The following is a 22,307-nucleotide window of genomic DNA, read 5'->3' as shown; positions in this document are numbered from 1 at the left end:
CTAATTATCTTTTTAGCTTTGTCTTTTTACATATCTACGAGTTAATATTGAATTTAGCTGAACGAATAGACTTGACCTAAAATTTTGGCAACCTACTTATAATTTCTAAGGATTAGAGCCTTATAAACTGGTGTCATTTATGACCGGTTTCATGTAGGATTGTGAGTAGTTACTCCTTGCATAACATGTATCATCAACTTGCACAAATATGAAATTCAATTGCTTTTTGCCTGCATACATTCGGGTTAGTGGTTGGTGTCACATGCAAGGAGGTGCTTACAATTTCCTTTTCTTTCATTTTTACCCATTTAACTCCACATTAGCCAAATTTGCCTTTTGACCCTTAGCTACATCCCAAATTTAGCCTGCTTTGTCAAGCTAGTATAATGTATGCTTTTGCGTTATATGTTTCATTGTGCCAAGTTTGGCTTGTCTTATATTGATTCGGAGTTGGTAATTTATGAAGAAAAGGAGGTTGATGAAAAAAAACGTGAAAAAGAAAAAAAAAAGACATGAAAAATGGAAAAAAAAAAGAATTTGAAAAAGGAATTCGGAAAACGTGAAGAAAAGAAAAGAAGAAACCGAAAAAAAAATAGAAAGAAAAGATTTCGAAAAAAAGATGTTGTTTGATGAGACGGTTTCACTCCTATGCTTTATCTATATCATTTGAGGAGTATTTTCAGTTGGGTTTGGTGAGTTTTATGGCAAATGAAGGGTATTGTGCTTATTTCATAATTGCTTAAGAAATGGACGTTGTCATTTGGTTCTGTTTAGGTACTAGCTTGATCACCTATACCTCCACATTCCCATAAATGTTTTGCCTTTTCTTACCCATTGCCTCACTTTACCATATTTTTGTAAGCCCTTGGCTGTGACAGGACCTTGTTTGGTTGGAATGTGTGTACGGTAGCTAGAATTGTCTATCGTATTAGTTGCATGCATGTTTATGTGGGTCGCAGTTTAGGTGAGCGACTATTTTTCTTTCTCTGTTACATATATATGTTCACCCTTTGCTTCATGAGAGAAGAGTGACCCGTGAGAGTCCATTAATAATGGTCTTGCAAGGTCGACGGTTCAGCTTTATTATAAAGATCTTACAACTCGTTTGCATTTGACTGTTTGCTATAAGCGTTAGTTTGCTTTCAATAAATTGGTTTAAGTGGGCATTTGTAGCTATCTCTGAGTTATCTTTTCCATTCCATTAGTTTGCATTTAGTTTACTCGAGGACGAGTAAATATTTGGTTTGGGGAGATTTGATACGTGCATTATATATAGTCTTTTTAGGCCTTTTCATGCACGTATTTCTATGCTTTTATCGTAGTTTTATGCTACGAAATGCCCTAAATATGCTACTTTGGGTTATTTTGTCTTATTTGCAGGAATGAACCAGAAAGTAGTGAAATCAAGCTTTTTATCGTCTGTTTTACATGCATTTCGAGGAAGAGTGAATTTGGAGTGGAATTATAGTTATCTTGGGATCCGTGAAGCTGTTTCGGGAGCTAAAAAGACAAGTAATAGCCAACTAACGAGAACAAGTAGCTGCTGAAGTTAGTTTTCACTCGATCGAGTGCTTTTCTAGTCGATCGAGTGGTTTTCGGTCATATAATAAGTCGATCGAGCACTTTTTATGGTCGATCGACCAGTTGCCATTTAGTGTTTAGTCGATCGAGTAATATTTTTGGTCGATCGAACAGTTTAAGCTCTGGTTTACTCGATCGAGTAGTTTACAACCACTCGATCGAGTGGATTCTCTTACGGGCTTGGGCTTTTTAGTTTATTTCCGTCATTAGGTTAAATAAATCCTATTTTGTTATAAATAGGAAGGTATTTCGTCATTTGTATGGGTGCTTTTGCTGGGGGAAATCACACGTTACTTTCCTCTGGTTACTGTTTTAATACTACTTTCTGTTCTGCCTCCTATTTTTCCGAATCCTTACTCTGTAACTTTCTCTTCCCTTTTATTCTTCCTTGTTTCTTTATTGCTTTTATTATTTCTCTATTTAGTTGTCATGTCTTATGTTATTAGATTAGCAATTGCTAGTGTAGTATCCCGAGCCATGCGTAGCTAATTCCTTTAATATGTAAGGACTAGGGAAACCGTGGTAGCAATATGTTAGGATCGACATTATTAGATTAGTTTTGCGACAAGAATTGTATTAAGCAATATAATTATGATTAGGTTGAATGAATGCATGCAGGAGACCGATTAATTAGTTACCCCCGACCTGGATCGAAAGATTGGGAGGGAAGGCTTGCTTAATTACAATAGGTGATACCTAATTAGGGCGAAAGCTAAGTTAGGGAGACCCTAGGGCGATTAGAGACCTAAAGGGTATAATCGTAGGTTTAAGGACCCAAAGGTGACGACCTCGCTCATCTTATCAATAATTTAATCGATTCAGTTGACCCAATAGTGTAGCTGCCACGGTAGACCGATTCCTAGCATATTTCTTTCTTTTATCTGATTTACCCCTGTATTTCTTCATTATTTCCTCTTGCCTTGATTCTATTAGTTTAGTCAAAACATTTCAAACCCTTGATTGTGACATTAGACAGACCGAATAGACAAGTAGATAGTAAACCGCCTCCCTGTGGAGATCGACCCTACTTATCGCTAGCTTCTGTTAGTTATATTTAGGTATTTATTTTTGGTACATAACGACCGCATCACTCAGCATTAAAATTACTCGATCGAGTAACAACACTACTCGATCGAGATGTCTTCTCGGCAATTGTACTCGATCAAGCAATTTCAGTTACTCGATCGAGGATCTTGTTTTACTCAGTGCTCGATCGAGAACTTTTATCCTCTCGATCGTGTACTTCTTCAGTAATTTCATTCGATCGAGTATAGTAAGGCTCTCGATTGAATTTTTGAACAAGGGCATGCGAGGCTTCATTGTACTCTTCCTCTTGAACAGTATTTTCAACATCTAAGCAATCATTTTCAGCATCAATAGGCAGAACCGGTCCTTCATAGGGAATATCAATCCTGGTGCGAACAGCATAGACAATCTTGGGTTGCCTAGAAGTTTGCTCGGCAACTACTTGAGCCAACTCAGTCTCAAGTCTCTTGATAATGGCGTCTTTAGTTTGCATAATCTCTTGCGCTTGCAGTGTAAGTGCCTTCACTGTAGATGTCAATTCTGCAATCTCTTCATTCTTTTTAGCAGGAGGGGGCGGGGGTTGTTGGTGCGGCGGCCAGATAAAAGGATGCTTTTGATAGCTTCGTTGCTGAAACGGATGTGGCAGCACATATACGTAGGAATGACTAGCATTGCCTATGCTGCTTAAACGCATAGACCACATGTTGTGCCATAGTATAGAACTGAGGTGGACCACCCCAAGATTGCCTACTCTCCAGTTTGTCAGATCTTGCATTCTGACCATCAAATTAGGGTATAATTCTGGAGACGTTAGACATCCTGGTAGAAGTATCAGAGGTACTCAGGCCTTTCTTCTTATGACCTTTCTTCAAGAACTGTCTAGTTAGGACCTGTAGGACCTATCAAAACAAAATTAGAAAAAAAGATAACAACTACCTCAAGGAATAAATTCCCTAAGGCTAAAGACAGACAAAAATAAGATAGTAAATAAAATAGTTGCCTCCCCAGCAACGGCGCCAAAATTAGACACAGTTGTCGTACCCTATCAAAAATAAATCAACTGGCCTAAACTTATGCAGCAGAGATAAGTCGAGTATCGTATCCAAAGGGAGGCAGTCACTATCTACTTGTTATTTAGTTTGTCTACGGTCACAAAATGGGGGTTTAAGTTGTTTGACTAAACTACAGAACTGAAATTAAAAGTAATAAAAGAGACAATAATCAAAATAGTAAGAATGAAATAAAGAGACTGATCAAATAGAGAGAAAGATGCCAGGATGTCGGTTGTCCATGGATATTACGCAAGTCAGCTAAAAGTAGGTCAATCGGTCTGATGTGAGAAGGGTAGTGGAAAGGTCCTTCCAGTCTGCTATCCGCCCTAAAATACTACTAACTTAGCTTCCACCCTCATTAGAGTAATCTATTGTTCATAACAGGTCTGTTCATTCCAATCTTCCGATCTTGGTCTGAATTTAACTAGTTTAACTACTTTAGTTGCATGCATTCAACCTAATAATTTCAGTTATATTGCTATCAAACAATTGTCACAGCAAAAACCTCCTAAACCAATTATCGCATCATTGCTTTACTATCATGGCTCTCCTAATTCTAGCATTAAGGAATTACCTACTCATAACGATAAATAAAGAAACAACGAAAGATAAAGCATTGCTAAACAAGGCATAAAGAGATGTGCAAGGGAGAATTAAATTAAATAGAAAGAGAGTAAAGAAATTACATAAAACGAAAACTGGAAATATAAAGGCGAAGTAACGTCGAACAGAATGATTCAAAGATTTGATAAAAACTGACCCCCTAAACCTAGTTAGGTCTCTCCTATTTATAGGAGAGATATTTATTTAACCTAAGAAACGATAACTAGATATTAGAATCTTGCGTCAGATGGAAAAGTACTCAATCGAGTACATTAGAACTCCTCGCTCGATCAACTTCCAAACAAAAAACTCTCGATCGAGCACATCACTACTCGATCGAGGAACACCAATTATGCATCTCTCGATCGAACACCGCAGAACCTTCGATCGAGTTCTTCTCAATAGCCAAACTGCTCGATCGAGTAGACTAAGTCAGCAAAAGCCTTCGATCGAGTCATCTACTACTGAACCAGCTCATTTTGATGTTTGATTTAGCTTCCAAGAAAGCTTCACGTATCCCAAGGCAGCAGTATTTCCGCTCCAATTCTTCCATCTCCTAAATGCAAGCTAAAGGAACAGCAAAAAGCTCAATTCTGCTTCTTTCTGGTCCATTCCTGTAATTAAAGCCAAACAAACCAAAGTAGAATGTTCGGGGCATTTCCTAGCCTAAAACTACGGGAATCGCATATAAATGCGTGCAAATAAGTTGAAAAGGCAAAAGCAAGGAAACAACATCAAAATAATACTAAAAATAGTAATAAAAATTCTAAAAACTGTAACAAAAATTATGATACTCAACTAGCAGCTGAAGAAGATCATCTTCAAACTAAGATAGAGGCAACGGAATCTAGGGCAAGGGTATTGGATTTTACTGAAGAGAACCTTGAACCATATGATCTGGATGAAGATTTGGAGCTTATTCCAGAAGAGGAGGAGGTACAGGAGGAAGATGCGCCTACTGTCACTACGGATGCTGTTCCTACTGAATCATCTGGTGAGTGGTCTGAAGTCTCTCGTAAAAAGTCTTCACCTTTACTCAAATTTACCTTAGATGATGTTAAGGATGAGATTAATTTTTGGTGTACATCTATCTTTGGTTATGTTGTTGGAGCTAACCCTCCATGGAATGTGTTGGATGGTTTTATCAAAAGAATGTGGAAAAAGGATGAGTACAACCAGGTGTCCTTTTTGCCTAATGGAATTTTTCTTGTAAGGTTTAAGACTAAGGCCATTCAACAGAGAGTTTTACAGCAAGGGTATGTTTTGTTTGATAACAAACCTGTCATAATTAGAGAATGGACACCCACAACTGACCTGGTTAAGGAGAAACTTGACAAACTGCCTATCTGGGTAAAGTTGGTGGGTTTAGATCTTAAGTTCTGGGGTAAAACCTGTTTGTATAAACTTGGGGGTCAAATTGGGACAGTTATTAGAAGGGATGAAGCAACTGAGAAGAAAATGTTTCTAGGGTATGCTCGTCTGATGATTGAAGTTAAGGTCAACCAACAATTCCCTGAATCATTGAGCTTCATGGATGAGGAAGGGAAAGAGCGGAAAGTGAGATTGGAGTATGATTGGCTGCCTATAACCAGCAACACTTGCAGGGGCATAGGGCATGCTACAGGGCAGTGTAGAAAGAAGGCTACTACTCAGAGAGTTACTCAGGTGTGGAGGAAGAAAGTTGTCCCTGCTGCCACTGTTTTAGCTACCCCAAAAGATGGTGTGGTTGGAACTATTGGAGCCAACAGGGGAAAGTCTCCTGCTCAGAATGCATCCAGACTGAGTAGACAGGATACTCATCCCCCTGTTGTTACACCTGGTAGCCACTCTTATGTTGAAGCTGTCAAACTGTCTTTAAGGAAGGATAAGGACAATGATGCAACTAATCAGAAGATGGGCAGTGTACCAAGGACTGCATGTGATCATGGTTATATTAGGATTCTGGAATTTGAGGGGACTCAATAAACTCAATAAGCAGATGGATATAAGGAGATTCCTGCATTTAAATAAGTTAGAGTTATTTGGGTTGATTGAAACTAGGGTTAAACACAATAAATGGAAGAAAGTAAGTAATTTCATTAGTGATTGTTGGTCTGTTTGTACTAATCATCAGAGTCGTAAAGGGGGTAGAATATGGGTTCTTTGGAATCTCCATGTGCTCACCTTAGACATTCAACATATTTCTGCTCAAACTATTCATGCTAAAATTACTGACAGAGGAAGGAATTTGACTTATTGGGTTACTTTTGTTTATGGTTATAACAAAGCTGCTGAGAGGAAGGTGCTGTGGAGTACCTTAGAACACTATCATCAGGTTACTCCAGGGGCCTGGTTGATTGGGGGTGACTTTAATAATGTCTTGTTTCCTAATGAAAGGATTGGGGCTAATATAACTAGTGCTGAAATGGCTCCTTTCCAAAGATGTGTTCAAGCTTGTGGTGTTGAGGATATTAAGGCTGTAAGCTCATTTTTCACTTGGACAAACAAACAAGAGGCAAATTCTAGGGTCTACAGTAGGATTGATAGAGCTCTTATTAATGATGCTTGGCTGCATTTATTCCCTGAGTCTTTTGCAAATTTCCTGTCTGAAGGGATGTATGATCACTGCCCATGCCTCATTCAGCTGGAATCTAATGATAAGGCAAGAAACATTTCATTTAAATATTTTAATATGTGGGCTAAATCCCATGATTTCTTGGGTATCATTACTAAACATTGGAATGCTCCTATATATGGCACTCATATGTACAAGGTGGTCAAAAGAATGAAGGCTATGAAGTCTGACCTCAAGCAATTGAAAAGCAATAATTTTCATGATGTGATAAAGAATGCTCAGATTATGCTTATGACCCTTCATAATATTCAGGCTGAACTGCAAACTAGGCCTTCTGACCCCCAACTCATTGAGGCAGAGAAGGCTGAGCTGATGGCTTTAAAGCCCTGGATAAAGCAAGGATTTCTTTTCTGGCTCAAAAGGCAAAAGTTTCCTGGTTAGAGGAGGGTGATGATAACACTGCCTTCTTTCACTCTGCCATAAAGAAAAGAAGAATAGCCAATAAGGTGATGCAAATTGAAGATCAGAATGGGATTGTTCTAACTCAGGTTCAGGGGATTAATGATGCTTTTGAGAGCTATTACAAATAGATTCTGGGTACTAGTTGTCCTGTTACAGGAGTTCATCTCCCTACTGTTAGGCAGGGACCTGTTTTGACTGAGCATCATTACAGTTGCCTTACTAAACCAGTTACTGGGGATGAGGTCAGGAGAGTGCTCTTTTCTATTCCTGGCAACAAGTCCCCAGGTCCTGATGGGTTTAATTCTCATTTTTTTAAGGATGCCTGGGGGTGATTGGTGCTGATGTTACTGCTGCTGTTCAAGATTTCTTTATCACTGGACAGCTCCTCAAGCAGACTAATAATACCACTCTCACCCTTATACCAAAATTTGATATGCCTAAAAGTGTGACTCAATTCAGGCATATAGCATGCTGCAATTTGATTTATAAATGCATTGCTAAGGTTCTGTGTAATAGATTAGGACAAATTCTTCTTGACATTATTAGTCCTACTCAAAGTGCTTTTATAAAAGATAGAGATATTGTGGAGAATATTTTGATTTGCCAAGACCTTACCAAGCTGTATAATAGGAAACATTGTTCTCCCAGAGTGATAATGAAGTTGGACCTTCAAAACGCCTATGATTCTATTGAATGGGATTTTATGGAGGGTACGTTGAAAGCTTTGAAATTTCCTACTCATTTTACTAAGCTTTTGATGGAGTGTGTGACTACACCTCACTATTCTTTGTCCTTGAATGGTGAGTCCTTTGGTTATTTCAAAGGAAAAAGGGGCTTAAGACAAGGTGATCCCTTGTCCCCCCCTTCTTTTTTCCATTTTCATGGAATATCTTACCAGGATCTTTAATAGAATGAAGGAAATAGATGGGTTCAAGCATCATCCTTTGTGCAAGAAGATGAATCTTACCCATCTGTGCTTTGCTGATGACCTATTAGTATTTTGCAGAGGAGACTGGGAATCCATGATTGTTATTATCAGAGCCTTCAACACTTTCTCTGCTGCTTCTGGGTTGAAAATGAATAAGCAGAAGTCTAATGTCTATGGTAATGGCATGCCTAGGGAGATTTTGGAGAAGTTTGCCTTGGTTTCTGGATTGAAAATAGGTACTTTACCCTTCAAATATTTGGGGGTGCCTATCTCTGCTAAGAAATTGTCAGTTTTGGACTGTAATATTCTGGTGTAGCGTATTGTGGATCGTATCAGAGCTCTAGGAGCCAAAAAATTGTCATATGCAGGGAGATTGGTGATGATCAAGAGTGTGTTGGGAGCTCTCCATAGTTACTGGGCAAGAATATATATAATCCCTACTTGTATTATGACTAAACTTGAATCTATTTGTAGGAATTTCCTTTGGAAAGGTGAAGCTATGTCTCAGTCTCCTGCTCTGGTTGCTTGGGATAGGGTATGTTTGCCTAAAACTCAAGGGGGGCTTGGAGTCTGTGATCTGAGAAGATGGAATATTGTTGTAGTGGGAAAGTATGTGTCATGGATCATGAACAAGAAAGACCACCTATGGGTTAAATGGGTCCACAGTATTTATATAAAAGATGTTCCTTGGCATGACTACAAACCATCTCAGGGGAGTAGCTGGGCCTGGAAACGTATTTGCAGGATAAAGGATAGACTTCTTGCAGGGTATGTGAATAATGGATGGATTACTGAGGATGGTGAGTATACCATAGCTAAAGGATACCACTGGTTGGGTACTGCAGCTCCTGCTGTAGTTTGGTATAATTGCATCTGGAATAGCATTCATGTCCCTAAACATCAATTTATTGGATGGCTTTGGATTCAAGGTCGTTTGCTCACTAAGGATAGACTGTGTTCCATGGGTATTAGTTCTAACACACAATGTGAGTTATGTGCTGATGCTGCTGAGAGCCATGAGCAATTATTTCTTGGTTGTGAGTATAGTTAGAGGTGTTTGCAACTGGTGAATGGGTGGTGTCACAGATCCATTCATGCACAGCAGTTAATGGATTGGTGGATTGGGCTTAGTCAGCTTGATCACAAAGATATCCTGGCAGCAGTTATTTTGGCACTAATATATCACATTTGGTGGGCTCGGAACCAATGTAGAGTCACCCAGATGGTCTGGTCTCCTGAAATTATTTTTAGACGGATTAAGAATGATGTAATGGTTCGTGTTAGTTACAAATATAAAGATAGGGCGAGAAGAGCCTTAAGTTGGCTTACTGTTTAGTGATCTTTGTATGGGTTATAAGTAGTTGATCAGAATTGGACTCTCCAATTCGATAATATGTTGTATGGTTGACAAAACAGTGTATGCGGGCTTTAATGTTAATGAAATTTTTACTTTCTACCAAAAAAAAAAAAAAGTTGAAAAGGCTATATAAAATGCACGCATCAACGCTCCTAAAACTGAGAGTGCAGTTTTGCACTTCAGTTGAGACTAAAACACAAGAATTTTTTCGTGAACAGTCATGTCCTAACACTGCCAACATCTATCCCCATTATACCAAGATTTATAGCCGAGTTTGAGCAAGATAAATTTGAGTTGTTAATCAAATTTGAGTCATGTAAAATTTTTCTGCCGGGACAAAATTCCTCAGCATGATTCACAATCCTAAATATACATACAGGCAAGCTCAAGACCAGATTGAAGAGTGATTTAGAAATTCACCCAACAGGCTGACATTGCATCGTTACCAAAAAATACATTCAAGGGTTGAAATTAAAACTACATTGCATCGTTACCAAAAACTACTCGATAAATTGGGTAATTAAGGATATCGATAATTGCAGCCAACATCCAGTGATAACCTAGCTTTTTTAAAAACAATGCGCCGGTCACACGAATGGTGAAGGTTGAGGCTTGGACAACAGTTGTGGTGAGCGGTGACCTGACCCAAACTCAAAATGACACAAACAATTGAACAAGGAAATAACCTAGCTTTTTTATGAAAAAAGAAAGTACATATTTTTACAAAGCAGAACTGGAAGACTAAAACAACTGAACAAGGAAATGAAATTACTATCACATAGACTAGTTGAAAGTCTCGGGCATGGGTGCGTGTCTGAAACTACTATATTTTTTGATGTTTTGTCCTAAATTGAGTGTTAGAGTCAGTGTCTTGTCAACAAGCGATGTTACCAAACTGAAATAGAAAATACCAGAACTTTACTAAGCTATGTACCACATTCCACATTGATCAACAAAATGAAGCTAGATCATCTAAAACTAACCAAAAATCTAGAAATCCAAACTATAATTCGAAAACAGAGCATTTAAAAACAATATAAATACCTATGATCTATAAACCAGAAATCCACATGTAATGAAGAAAACAGCAAAACACCATCATTCTCTATGAAGTAGAAACACCTGAACAACTATACAAGCAATCAAATTTACTTTTTTTTTTCTCCCTGGATGAGAAAATTGCTTAAACCCTTTGTCCCAACCACCAAACCTTCTTCTTCCCCATATTCTCGTAACCACCATTTCCCCCAAACCCAATACCCAAACACAAATCCAGTAAACCCTTTGTCACCATCAACCTAACCATATCCCTACCCCAAACCGTAAATTACTAAGAATTTAGTGAATTGCTAACTAAAATCGCTACCCTAACATCACCAAATGCTAACCCTAACATCACCACAAATTGAATTAATTATACATGGGGTTCCATGTTTAAGCCATGGATATTGTCTTACAGTAGAAATTTAATGAATTAAGTGAAAAATATAATGTCGATTGTAGTATTATCTTAAAGCTTACATTAAAAAGTAGTGAAAAGTGGTCTTACCAGCAACAAGAACGATCGGCAACGAGAAAAGCGAGCGACCAGAGACAACGAGGTGGTGGCCGGAGTACGAGCGACGACGGACAACAAGGGCGAGACCGTGCTAGATAGGTCAAACGCGATGATTCTCGGTGTTGGAAAGAAAGCAATGGAATTGTGTTTGAGAAAGCAATGGAAGTTTAAAGGTTTAGTATTAATTTCGGGATTTAAAAATAGAACGGTGATTAAAAGAGACTGTGCTCTTTGAATTTACAAGGTTATTTTAAGACGGTTGCTCAAAACTAACCGTTCTCTTTGTTAATTTACGAGCACGGTTCAAAAAAATAACCGTTCTCTTTTGGAGTCATATATGCGCGCCATATCTAAAAATAAGAAACACACCGGTTCCGCTATCAACCGTTCTTAAAGTGGCGTTCTCGTAGCCTTAAATTGTAGTAGTGAGGGAGAGAAAATGGAGAGATTTCAAGTGAGCATTTTGTCCCTCCGCCTCGAGATCTTAAGGTAACACCGTCTTATATTAACTTATATATTAATTAATTTATACCGTTGACCTGCCTCAACTTTGACCAACCTTGGGACCGTCGTTGACCACCCTTTGACCACCGTTGACTGCCTGAAATGGGGTTTGACCGTGTTTAAACAATGTTTATTGTTGTTGTTGTCATACCATCTTTGGGCTTGGTTTTGACCCTCATTTGTGGCTTGACTTAGGGTGGCTATGGGTGGTTATCATTGTGGGTTTTAAGGAGAGCACGTTGGTGGTTGTGGGTGGTGGAATGGGTGGCGGCAAGGTGTTCAAACGGGTTGTAAAAGGAGGGTATACAGGTTTGTGTGTTATTATTGGTTATTGTTGTTGGTGTTGTGTATGGTGGTTTAGGGTTGGTGTTGGGTGGCGTTGCTGGTGGCTGGGCAGGCCGTGACTACCGTGGCTAAGTGGGAGTGGTGGTGGTGCGAATAGATGGCTGTTTTGGTGGTGTTTAGATGTTGTGTGTGTGTGTGTGTGTGTGTGTCGTATAAGGGTTGTTTGTAGCGGGTTTTTGTTGCATCTTTAAGGGTGGCGTGAGGTGGTTGTTGTGGGTGTGTGTGGTGGCTATGGTGAGGGTGGTCCTCGCTGGTGGCGGTAGGTGGTTTTAGATGTGGTATAGGCGGTTTATCGGGCTGTTTTAGAGGCTGTTAAGGCTGTCCAAACACGGGTTCAACTGTGTATTATGGGGGGTTTGGGCAGAGTTTTAAGACGGGTTTTAATTATGGTATAATGGGTTATGAGTCGGGATTTGAACCATGTAGTTGGCAAGTAATCGAGTTGGGATTTGGGTTTAATCATATTAGATTATATATCGTCTTATAATTAGATTAGTTAGTAATTGTACGTATTTATTATCTTTTTTTAGGAGACGGTTTTGTGAGACGGTTTTATGAGGTGGATCTTGCCTGTGTCGAGTAGCTTATTGAGATTTGCAAAAAGGTAGGTTAATCCTACTCGGTTTCAATATATTTTGATGGTCACGTGAGTCGTTATTGAGTGGTGATTGCATTATATCTTGTTTGTCGTAAATTCATATGTTACTAGAAATGCATTATAATATGATATTGGTTAAAACGACTTGATGAGTTGGAATATTGAGGAAATGGCCTTCATATCGTATTTGGGATTGTGCATCATGATGAGTCGGTAATTGGCATGTTATGTGGTATCTTTCATTATTATGTTTGTCTTGTACATTGGAGGACATGGTGGATTATGATTGGTTACTTGTTGTTATAGAGACGTAAGACGGTGGGAGACCATCTTACGCTTGAGTCGCCTCTTGGAGATTTCCACTCTAAGAGGTATGTGCACATTAATGACTTGAGTTACGTAGGGACTCGTGTGGTTGAGGCACGACATCTGGCAGGGGATCCGGTTGATTCCGGACCCGGTACGTCTGGGCGTGTCCCGATACCTATTTGTGAGGTGTGGTGTCGTTGCCATGTACCTGGCACCGGTGTTTGTGGATACGTTTGGGCGTGTCCCGGTACCGGTATGGTGATTGTATAATCGTCTTTCATTCATATCTTTGGCATGTTGCATATTTACTTAGCATGTTGTGTCATATGTTTATTTATTAAAAACTAACATGTGTGAGTCTGTGTAAATTGTCACTTATTTTCGAGGTGGCCTATGTCGATGCATATGATATTTCCGATCATATGGGGAGCAGGTTGAGTACAGGTTGGTTTGGTGTCACACGGGATACGGGACGTGCTATGGACTTGGAGTCGAGTACTTGGATAGTTGATAGATAACATAAATTGTAGTCAAGTTGTATAGTTCATATTTTATTCATTCTTTGTTTTGTAAATCACTAAACTTTTTATTTATTTAAATAGTTTCTTAATTGTAATTTCAATTTCACTGCCTCGGGAAACTGAGATGGTAAGATCCTCCCATTACCTTGGCCGGGTACGAAGGGGGTATTACACGAGCTGTCTTATCTTTCCTAAACCTCGGATTATATCTTAAAGGAATGGAATCAAACTAATATAGTTTTAATTCCAATGGTTGATAACCCAGAGCAAGTCAACCGATTTCACCAGATAAGTTTATGTAACGTTATTTATCGGATCGTTGCAAAGTGTATTAAAAATCGGCTCAAGTATGTTCTGCCTTCTCTTATTAGTCATACTCAACATGGTTTCATCTAAGGTCACTTGATTTCTGATGGTTGCTTGCTCACCCATGAAATAATGAGCTTTATCAATCGTACTTCGCAAGGTACAACATGTTATGCAGCTTTAAAATTGGATATGAACAAGGCATTTGATTCTATATCTTGGGAGTTCATCCTAAAGCTTCTGCATATTTTCAAATTTCCCTGCCTCATGGATATTCTTGATTCAACAATGTATATCTACTGTCACATACAAATTTCTGATTAACGGAGACCCATCTTCATTGATTATTCCGTCATGTGGCATTAGACAAGGCAATCCTATATCACCTTAGTTGTTTATCATGTGTATGGAAGTCACATCGCTTATGTTGTTGAAAGCAGAAAAGAAAGGTCATCTCCAAGGAATCAAGGCATGACATTGTCCTTCTATTTCTCACCCCCTTTATGCTGACGACTCCCTAATTTGCTTCAAGTCTAACCCTGCAAGCTATGAGGTTGTTGGTGAAATTAGTGGCAAATTCAGTGCTCTCTCTGGCCAAATGGTTAATTATCATAAGTCTTTCATTAAATTCAGTTCAAATGCGCATCAAGATTATAGACAACATATGCAAGACATCATCATAGTTTCATCAAGTAATAATTTTGGTCTGTACTTAGGTGTTCCGATTAATATCAAGAAGAGGAAAATTCCTTCCTTTTAATTCATGATCGATCGAGTTGCAAAGAAAATAAGATCATGGGATGGAGCTAAGTTTTCTCAAGCCACAAAGATAATTTTGATCAACATGGTTATTTTTGCAGCTTTTAACCACATTTTAGCTATTGTTCTTGTACCGAACATAATTTGCTCGAAAATTGAGTCTCTTATCCTCATGTTCTGGTGGCGACATAATGCTAAGCATAGGTCTTTTCACTGGCTTCCTAACTTGGTGCTTTGCTTACCAAGATATCAGGGAGGCGTAGGAATAAAAAATCTACCACTACTGAAACAAGCATTTTGCTTAAGCAATTTTGGCGACTCCATACTAATCCTGACTCTCTTTTCTCCAAAGTTCTAAAAATACGATATAGGAAAGATTTACCTTTTCCTGGATCTCGAGTTCTTACTACTAAGCCCTCTTATGGTTGGAGGGGTATTTGAAAATCGGTTACTAGTCTTATGTCAGGTATTGTTTTGAAGTTTGATAATGGTAATTGCATAAACTTATCTTCTGAGAGTTGGGTAAATGGCAATCCACCAGATCCTAAATCAGCTACATCATCAAGTGGAATTCAGGCACATATGATAACCCTCCCTAATAGCAGCTAAAACACCTCTACAATATTCAGGTTATTTTCATTCAAGACGGCACAAGAGATATGTTAAATGGATATTAGGGCCGACCTTTGACATATGTAGTCTCGGGTCTCGACATTGTATTTAAACCAATGATGATTAATGAGAACGACACAACAATGATTAAACACAAAACATAACTTAACATGGTATCAATGTCTTTCTCGTTCCTAAAACCATAATCACTCTTCCGCCTCCTCTTTCTCGATGACCAATCCCGATCAATCCGCCTTTGGCGCAAAGACCGAGGCACCTAAACTCGATCCCCTATCTCCTTTCCCTCTTGCGAACCAAGAGTGCCCCGGTCAGTCCATCACCCACATCCGTCTTCGCAGCGATAATTATGAAGAATGGAGTCGTTCTATGCATACCTCCCTCAAATCACGCCGCAAATTCGGATTTTGCGATGGTACAATCACCAAACCTCAAGACGACCATTTTCTTGCCCAACAATGGAAGGTTGTCCACTGTACGATCATTCAATGGATCATGTATTCAATCGATGATTCAGTTAAAAATTACGTTTCTTATACTGAAGATGCTCGTGAATTATGGCTCGATCTTGAGGAGCATTTTTGTGTCGTCGACGGGTCTTGGATTCACGCACTCAAGGCCAAACTCCACAACTGCCGCCAAACCAAAGATATGACCGTAACCACTTACTTTGGCGAATTGAAGGTTTTATGGGATGCTATTGCCGATTACGAACCACCCTTCACTTGTAAATGCGGTGGTTGTAAATGTAACATCTCTAAAACTGCTATGGCTCGACAAGATTCGGAGCGAGTCCATAAATTTCTCATGGGTTTAGACGCAACTCTTTATAAAACAATCCGGTCACAACAGCTCGCCCTTGACCCGTTACCATCTTTGAACCGTGTCTATCACTCTGTCTTGCAAGAGGAACGACCCGTTTCCTCACCTGCTGTTGTCGAAGAGGCAACGGACATCATGGCTTTTGCAGTCCGTTCAGACCCTTCGACCTCTGTCACGACTGGTTCAATTCCGGATGGGCGTGCTTTGCGTGATGCTGAGCGACAAGAAAGGCGAAAAATGTTTTGTACCCATTGTCAAGCTAACGGGCATGAGGCTATCTCCTGCTTCATTCGCACTCAAAGGTTTCCGGATTGGTGGGGTGATAGACCCAAGACTCTCAAAGAATTAAAAGCAAAACGCATTGCCTCCGCACGTACTCCTGCTCGTGCAAATTTTCTAAGCGGTTCAACTTCGATTCCGTCATCTGATCGTCTTAGTGGTATGTCTCCTACCTGGATAATTGATACGGGAGCCTCTCACCATATCATCATCGATGATGCGACATGGCTGGCTGATCCTCAGCCGATCCCTCCTTACCCGGTTACACTTCCTAATGGGCAAAGTGTCTCGGCTTCTATAGCCGGAACGGTTCGCTTAAATGAGTTCTTGGTTTTACGCTGACAGGACAGTCGTATACCTATAAAAAATAACCAACTGGCTCTAACTAATATAGCTAGAGAAGTCGGGTCGATCTCCACAAGGAGATGGGTAAATGTCAGCTTTGCCTAAGTTCGTCACGGTAAATTGGGAGGTTGTATTTGATTGTTTTAAACTAAAAAGACTAAGAAAGAGAGGAAAAGAAAGTGAATAAAGATTAAGCAAATATGGAGAAAACAGCTAAGTTAGTCGGTTCACCATGATCATTCAGTCAAGCAACCTAAATCTCAGGTCAATGCAAGTATGGTATGAGGAGAAGTGAATATCTCCTTCCGGTATCAATTCGCCTTAAAGCACAAATAGCTTAGCTTCCGCCCTCACTACGGTGCCCTAATGTTCGCTACAAGTCTCGCCCTTTCCAACCTTCCGGTCCAGGTCAAGGTTTACTACGATAAAATGACTAATTGCGTTGACTCAATTAGACAGAAACAGTTAAATGCAGCGATAAACAACAGAGACCACACAAGCACAAGACCTAATATGGCGATTGCTAGTCCTTCATAATCATGGATTCCCTAGTCTTAGCAAGGGGGAATTAGCTACACATTACTATCGAATCAACAATAATACTATATAGATAACAAGAATTAAACATAATAATGATGAAAATGAAGAATCAAACAAACAGTAATAAAAGCAATAAGAGAAAGATAGAAACAAAATGGTAATTGTGATTAAGAAATAAAAGGAGGAATAATACCGACTACAAATCCGAATCCGAGTAGAAAAGAGTAGAAGAAGAGTAAAATGAAAGAAGCAGTGCAAAAGATAAAAGTAGAAGTGAATGAATGAGGAAGAGTTACGCAGTCTACTATATTTAGTAGCATACGAAAATCTCCCCCTTAAACCTAATCCATAACCTAATTACAAAAGCCCATACGAAATTAAGCGGAAAAACTCTATTACAGGCCAAACCACTCGATCGAGTAACCTTCAGTATATAAAGCATTCGATCGGCTAGAAAAGTAGTCGATCGAGCTATTTTGGCACGTTAGACACTATGACACCTTCCGAAACCGGCTCACGCGTCTTCAAAGTGATAGATTCCAAGCTCCGATTCCTTGTCCTCCATAAATGCATGCAAATGGGATGAGTTTAGGCTTGATTTATCTTCTCTTTGGTTTATTCCTGCAATTTACACAAAACGAACCAAAGTAGAATATTTGGGGGTATTTGTAGCTACATGCCACGTAAATAGTACAGAAATTCGTGTAAAAATGAGGTAAAAACCTTATATAAAATACACGCATCAAATCTCCCCAAACCAAACCTTTGATTGTCCCCAAGCAAACTATGAATGCAACTAATAATAAACAGTGGAACGGGACCAACGCATCAACTACAAATCATCCACCAAAACCAGTTTAATGCAACAACTAACAAAGTGGCAAATGATAAGTGCAAACGAATTAGATCAATGTTTCAAACTTACTGAACCGTCGACCTTGCAAGACTCAAAAGTATCAGACTCTCACGGGTCGCTCATCACTCAAATTTGGGCACGAGGTTAGTATATATGTGTGAAAGATAGAAAGAAGTAAAGACACTCACCTAACTCAACCTATAAGAACATGCATGCAGTTAACATGAATAAAGTCTCTACAACCATACATACGCATTCCAACCATACTAATGTCCAAGACACATGCCGAGGACTTACATTTGGGTAAGTGAGGTAATGGGGAAAGAAAGGGCTAAGATGAATTTGGATATGTGGAGTTAATAGCCAGGCTAGCAACAACGAATCCAAATATTGAACTGCATCCCAACTTCATACTCAATATAACAAAACAAAACGGTGTAAACTTAATGCACTCAACTCACAATACGCCATAAACTTGTCAACTCCCCATAATATATAAATAAAACATGGGAGTGAAAATCATCCATACAATTTTCCATTTTTTCGCACATGATTTTTCTTTTTCTTTTTCGTATTTCCAATCTTTTTCTTTTCATTTTTTTCTCTTTTTTTTTTCATTTTCATTCATCATTTTTTTTCTTTTCATTCCCTTCTATTCTTCCACCAACTTCTGAAATCAGATAAAAATAACCAAACTGCAGTAAAGCATTCCAAACAGCTACACATCACTAGCTTGGCTAGGGTGGGAAAAATTATAGTTTGTAGCTAGTAGGACAAAAAGGGCAATTTGGCTATGTGGGGCTCATGGGTAGAATGAAATAAAAGGGAACTGCCTCTCCTAACATGTTTCACCATCCACAGACCGAATGCATACAGGTATTAAGAATACTAGACTCATGCTTATGCAAATTGATGTTACATGCCTTACAGAGAGTACTACTCACATCCTAAATGAAACCGGTCATGAATGTCACTAGTTTATAAAGCTCTAACCTCAAAATGTAATGTAGCTTGCCGATATGTGGGTCAAGTCTAATCGTTCAGATAAGAGAGAAACAAAAACTCGTAGATCATGCACATTATCATACCAACTTAAATGTTAAGAATATTCAAGGCTAAGGTAGGGATTCAATGTAGCGTCAAAGTTCAAACGTTCCGACTCAAATTAAACGTGAAAATTTTGAAATTAAAGTGATTTTTTGAATTAAAAATAACAATGCATGCAAAAATAAATAAACGTGCAAACAAAAATGCAAGAAACATGCAGACACAGATATAGATGCATACCTCCCCAAACCAAACCGTAAAATGCCCTCATTGTACCAAAAATAGGGAAAGAAATGCAAACTGAGGAAAAAAGGATAACTCGAGTCGGAATACTTACAAAATGTCGTGAGGAGGGACCTCCCCAAACCGACCATGAACATGGGAGGTCAAAGGAGGTCAAGCAGTAGCTCAACAGACGAAAAGCAACGACTGGAAAATGAAACTACTCGATCGAGTGACCTAGAACAGGTCGATCGAGTGATTTGGTGTTAGAAGGACTCGATCGAGCAAAATTATTACTCGATCGAGTGATTGTGGAATTGCAGCTTGTCGATCGAGTAAATAAACTACTCGATCGAGTGAATATCATCTCCAATGTGCTTGATCGAGTAGAAAAACTACTCGATCGAGTGGATACACCTTCAAAACATGCATAAAGAGCAAGGAAAATACAAAGGGTGCATAAAACAGCGTTCAAAGTTCAACAAAAGGCGAAAAGTGAAGGAAAAAGTTCAACAAGAATAAAACAAAATAGTCTGGATTGCCTCCCGGAGAGCGCAGGTTTAAGAGGTCTCGCACGACCTTTATGGCATCCATTAACTGGCGCATCAAGCTCGTCGAAGTACAGGACTTGAACACGATTGTCTGCTTCATTTGCCTCGTGATAATGCTTCACATACTGCCCATTCACCTTGAACCGATTTCCCTCGGGGTTTTCCAGCTCAACGGATCCAAATTTAGTAACAGCTGTCATCGTATAAGGACCACTCCACCTGGACTTTAGCTTGCCAGGAAACAATCGCAGTCGGTCATTAAACAGCAGCACCTTCTGCCCAACATGAAATTCCGGAGGTAAAATTCTTTTGTCATGCCATCTCTTCCTCTTTTCCTTATAAATGTGCGAGCTATCATCGGCGTTAAGCCTAAATTCTTCCAACTCATCTAGCTGCAAAAGACGATTCTGACCACACAACTTAGGATCAAAGTTAAGCTCACGAATTGCCCACCAAGCCTTACATTCCAACTCAACAGGTAAATGACATGATTTCCCATAAACTAACCTATAAGGTGATGCACCAATTGGTGTCTTAAAGGCAGTTCTGTAGGCCCATAATATGTCTTCTAATTTAAGACTCCAGTCCTTCCGTGATTTAGAAACTACCTTAGACAAGATCTCTTTCAGCTCGCGATTAGAGACCTCAACTTGACCACTAGTTTGGGGATGATACCCCAAACCACGCCGGTGTTGAACACCAACTTTAGACAGAATGGAAGTTAGTTTCTTTTCTTTAAAGTGCATTCGCCCATCACTAATGACGACCCTAGGGACACCAAATCGGGGAAATCTGACCTTTTTAAACATTTTTATCACGGTCTTGGCATCACAATGAGGTGAGGCTGTAATACTACGGATTTTCTTAAAGTGACTACTCGACCGAGTAGAGCCTACTCGACCGAGTAGTGTTGTTGGTATAGATTGTTTCGGTTCTGCCAAGGAATACTCGACCGAGTATAGTGGATACTCGACTGAGTAGAGGATACTCGGCCGAGTATACACTTACTCGACCGAGTATCCGGTCTGGCGAAGTATTATTTCGACGGTTTGATTAGGGAATGTTTAGGGTATTTTATATCCCGCGTCAGTTTCTAAAAGAGCATTTTCAAACTTCATCATTTCTACGATCACCCTAATATCTCCCTAAGCACTTCCTAATCATTCCATAGCATTGTTGTGTGTGTAATCGTCGGAGTTCTTGCGTATAATCCCTCATTCTACTGTTGGTAAGTTCTATCTTTATGTTATTTGTATTCTTTGGGGTTACTGTATATCTATATGGAGTTGGGAATGTGGGGGATTGTGCATTGTGTAATTGTGTTATATGATTATTGTATAGGAGAAGACTTCGTAGAGGAGCCTTTCTGATTGTCCGTGTTGCGTGCTATTGTTGATTGCTAAGGTAGGGTTTCCCTACTCGATTCGCTCTTTGTAAGACATGCTTGTTATGATTATTGTTATCGATTGATCATCGGAGTATGGAGATTGTTGTGACGATGTTGGTGCTTGGGGGTATTGAGACTTGTGATGTCGTGTGATTGTGATTGTGGTGGAGTCACTTGCGGGAGTGGCTTCACACCCTAGTTCGCCCTCCGTGGAACCCGCCACGGGAGGGGATGTGCACATTAAGGGACAGGGATTGTTGTCGCTCATTGAGGAGCTGGACTAGGTGGGATCGGTGCGGTCACCATCGGCGGCGAGGATTACTGTTGCGATGGGTAATCTGGCGAGGCAACACACTTTGGTGTGTAGTCGATTCTGATGTGATAATAGAGATTAGAATTGGAAGATGATCGATTGATTACTTGTTGGTCTGTTTTATAATGTTTGAGTATCGACCCGTTGTTGTTTGTGGAATCTGCGGTGATCCATTCGGGGATGGTGAGCGAGCTTGGCAGTATTGCTAGTGTGAGCTTGGGGACAGTCATGGGAGTATTATCATCACCAGTCATAGCATCACCGTCTGAGTCTTAGCTGATTTCTTTTATTGTCAGACATTGGAGTTGTATTTTGGTTAAATCAGTATTTGGATTTGAGATGTTGTAAAATTTATATCTTGCAGTACTTTAATAAATGTGCTCAGTTCAGACGCTTTTGATATGTACTAAGCTCGGGCAACCGAGATGGTAACACACTTTCATGGTAGGGTGATCCTGGTAAGGCACCTTGGTATGAGGGGGTGTTACAAAGTGGTATCGGAGCCGAAGATTCCGGCACCTAAACAAATGAATTTAATGAACCTAGGGAGTCTAAATAAAATGAACCCGGGGAGAGTTGTTTGGAGCTACCGCAAAGACTCGGGAGACGTCCCGGAGTCGCAAATTGGCCCTCACTAGCTCGAACCGGTAACATGGGGAAGTGTGATGAGAGTTAGGTTTTGTATGTACATGTATGTGAAGATGCATGTTGGTAATAGTTGAAATTTGTAAGTGTGGTGATGGGAGAAATGGTGGATGTGACGGGTTTATGAATGTTTGTCATGTTGGATTTAGCATATGCATGAATTGTATGATGTATGATTATAACGTGGCATTAAAGTTCTTGATACGA

General features: G+C 39.6%; 2 protein-coding genes across 2 annotated transcripts; both read left to right on the top strand.

The window, feature by feature from the left end:
- Positions 1 to 6,240: 6,240 nt before the first annotated feature.
- Positions 6,241 to 8,185, top strand: LOC141631273 (uncharacterized). The gene is made up of 3 exons (XM_074443967.1): positions 6,241 to 7,252; positions 7,435 to 7,548; positions 7,596 to 8,185. Exons 1-3 carry the CDS (start codon positions 6,241 to 6,243, stop codon positions 8,183 to 8,185), a joined length of 1,716 nt encoding a protein of 571 aa, XP_074300068.1.
- Positions 8,186 to 8,189: 4 nt separating this feature from the next.
- On the top strand, positions 8,190 to 9,257 carry LOC141631272 (uncharacterized). The gene is made up of 3 exons (XM_074443966.1): positions 8,190 to 8,442; positions 8,523 to 8,595; positions 8,681 to 9,257. Exons 1-3 carry the CDS (start codon positions 8,190 to 8,192, stop codon positions 9,255 to 9,257), a joined length of 903 nt encoding a protein of 300 aa, XP_074300067.1.
- Positions 9,258 to 22,307: the final 13,050 nt, after the last annotated feature.

This window comes from Silene latifolia, chromosome Y (genome assembly GCF_048544455.1).
Source record: "Silene latifolia isolate original U9 population chromosome Y, ASM4854445v1, whole genome shotgun sequence".
NCBI lineage: Eukaryota > Viridiplantae > Streptophyta > Magnoliopsida > Caryophyllales > Caryophyllaceae > Silene > Silene latifolia.
Note: the sequence above shows the minus strand (reverse complement) of the source record. Positions and strands in the feature narration are given on the sequence as shown.

Excerpts from the sequence above, each read along its gene's own strand:
- LOC141631272 (XM_074443966.1), top strand. The coding sequence starts at position 8,190 with ATGAAGGAAATAGATGGGTTCAAGCATCATCCTTTGTGCAAGAAGATG. Across the intron at positions 8,443-8,522 it reads GGTTTCTGGATTGAAAATAG|CGTATTGTGGATCGTATCAG; the intron begins GTACTTTACCCT and ends ATTCTGGTGTAG. Across the intron at positions 8,596-8,680 it reads GAGATTGGTGATGATCAAGA|GAATTTCCTTTGGAAAGGTG; the intron begins GTGTGTTGGGAG and ends ATCTATTTGTAG.
- LOC141631273 (XM_074443967.1), top strand. The coding sequence starts at position 6,241 with ATGGATATAAGGAGATTCCTGCATTTAAATAAGTTAGAGTTATTTGGG. Across the intron at positions 7,253-7,434 it reads CAAAAGGCAAAAGTTTCCTG|GAGTTCATCTCCCTACTGTT; the intron begins GTTAGAGGAGGG and ends GTCCTGTTACAG. Across the intron at positions 7,549-7,595 it reads AGTGCTCTTTTCTATTCCTG|GATGCCTGGGGGTGATTGGT; the intron begins GCAACAAGTCCC and ends CATTTTTTTAAG.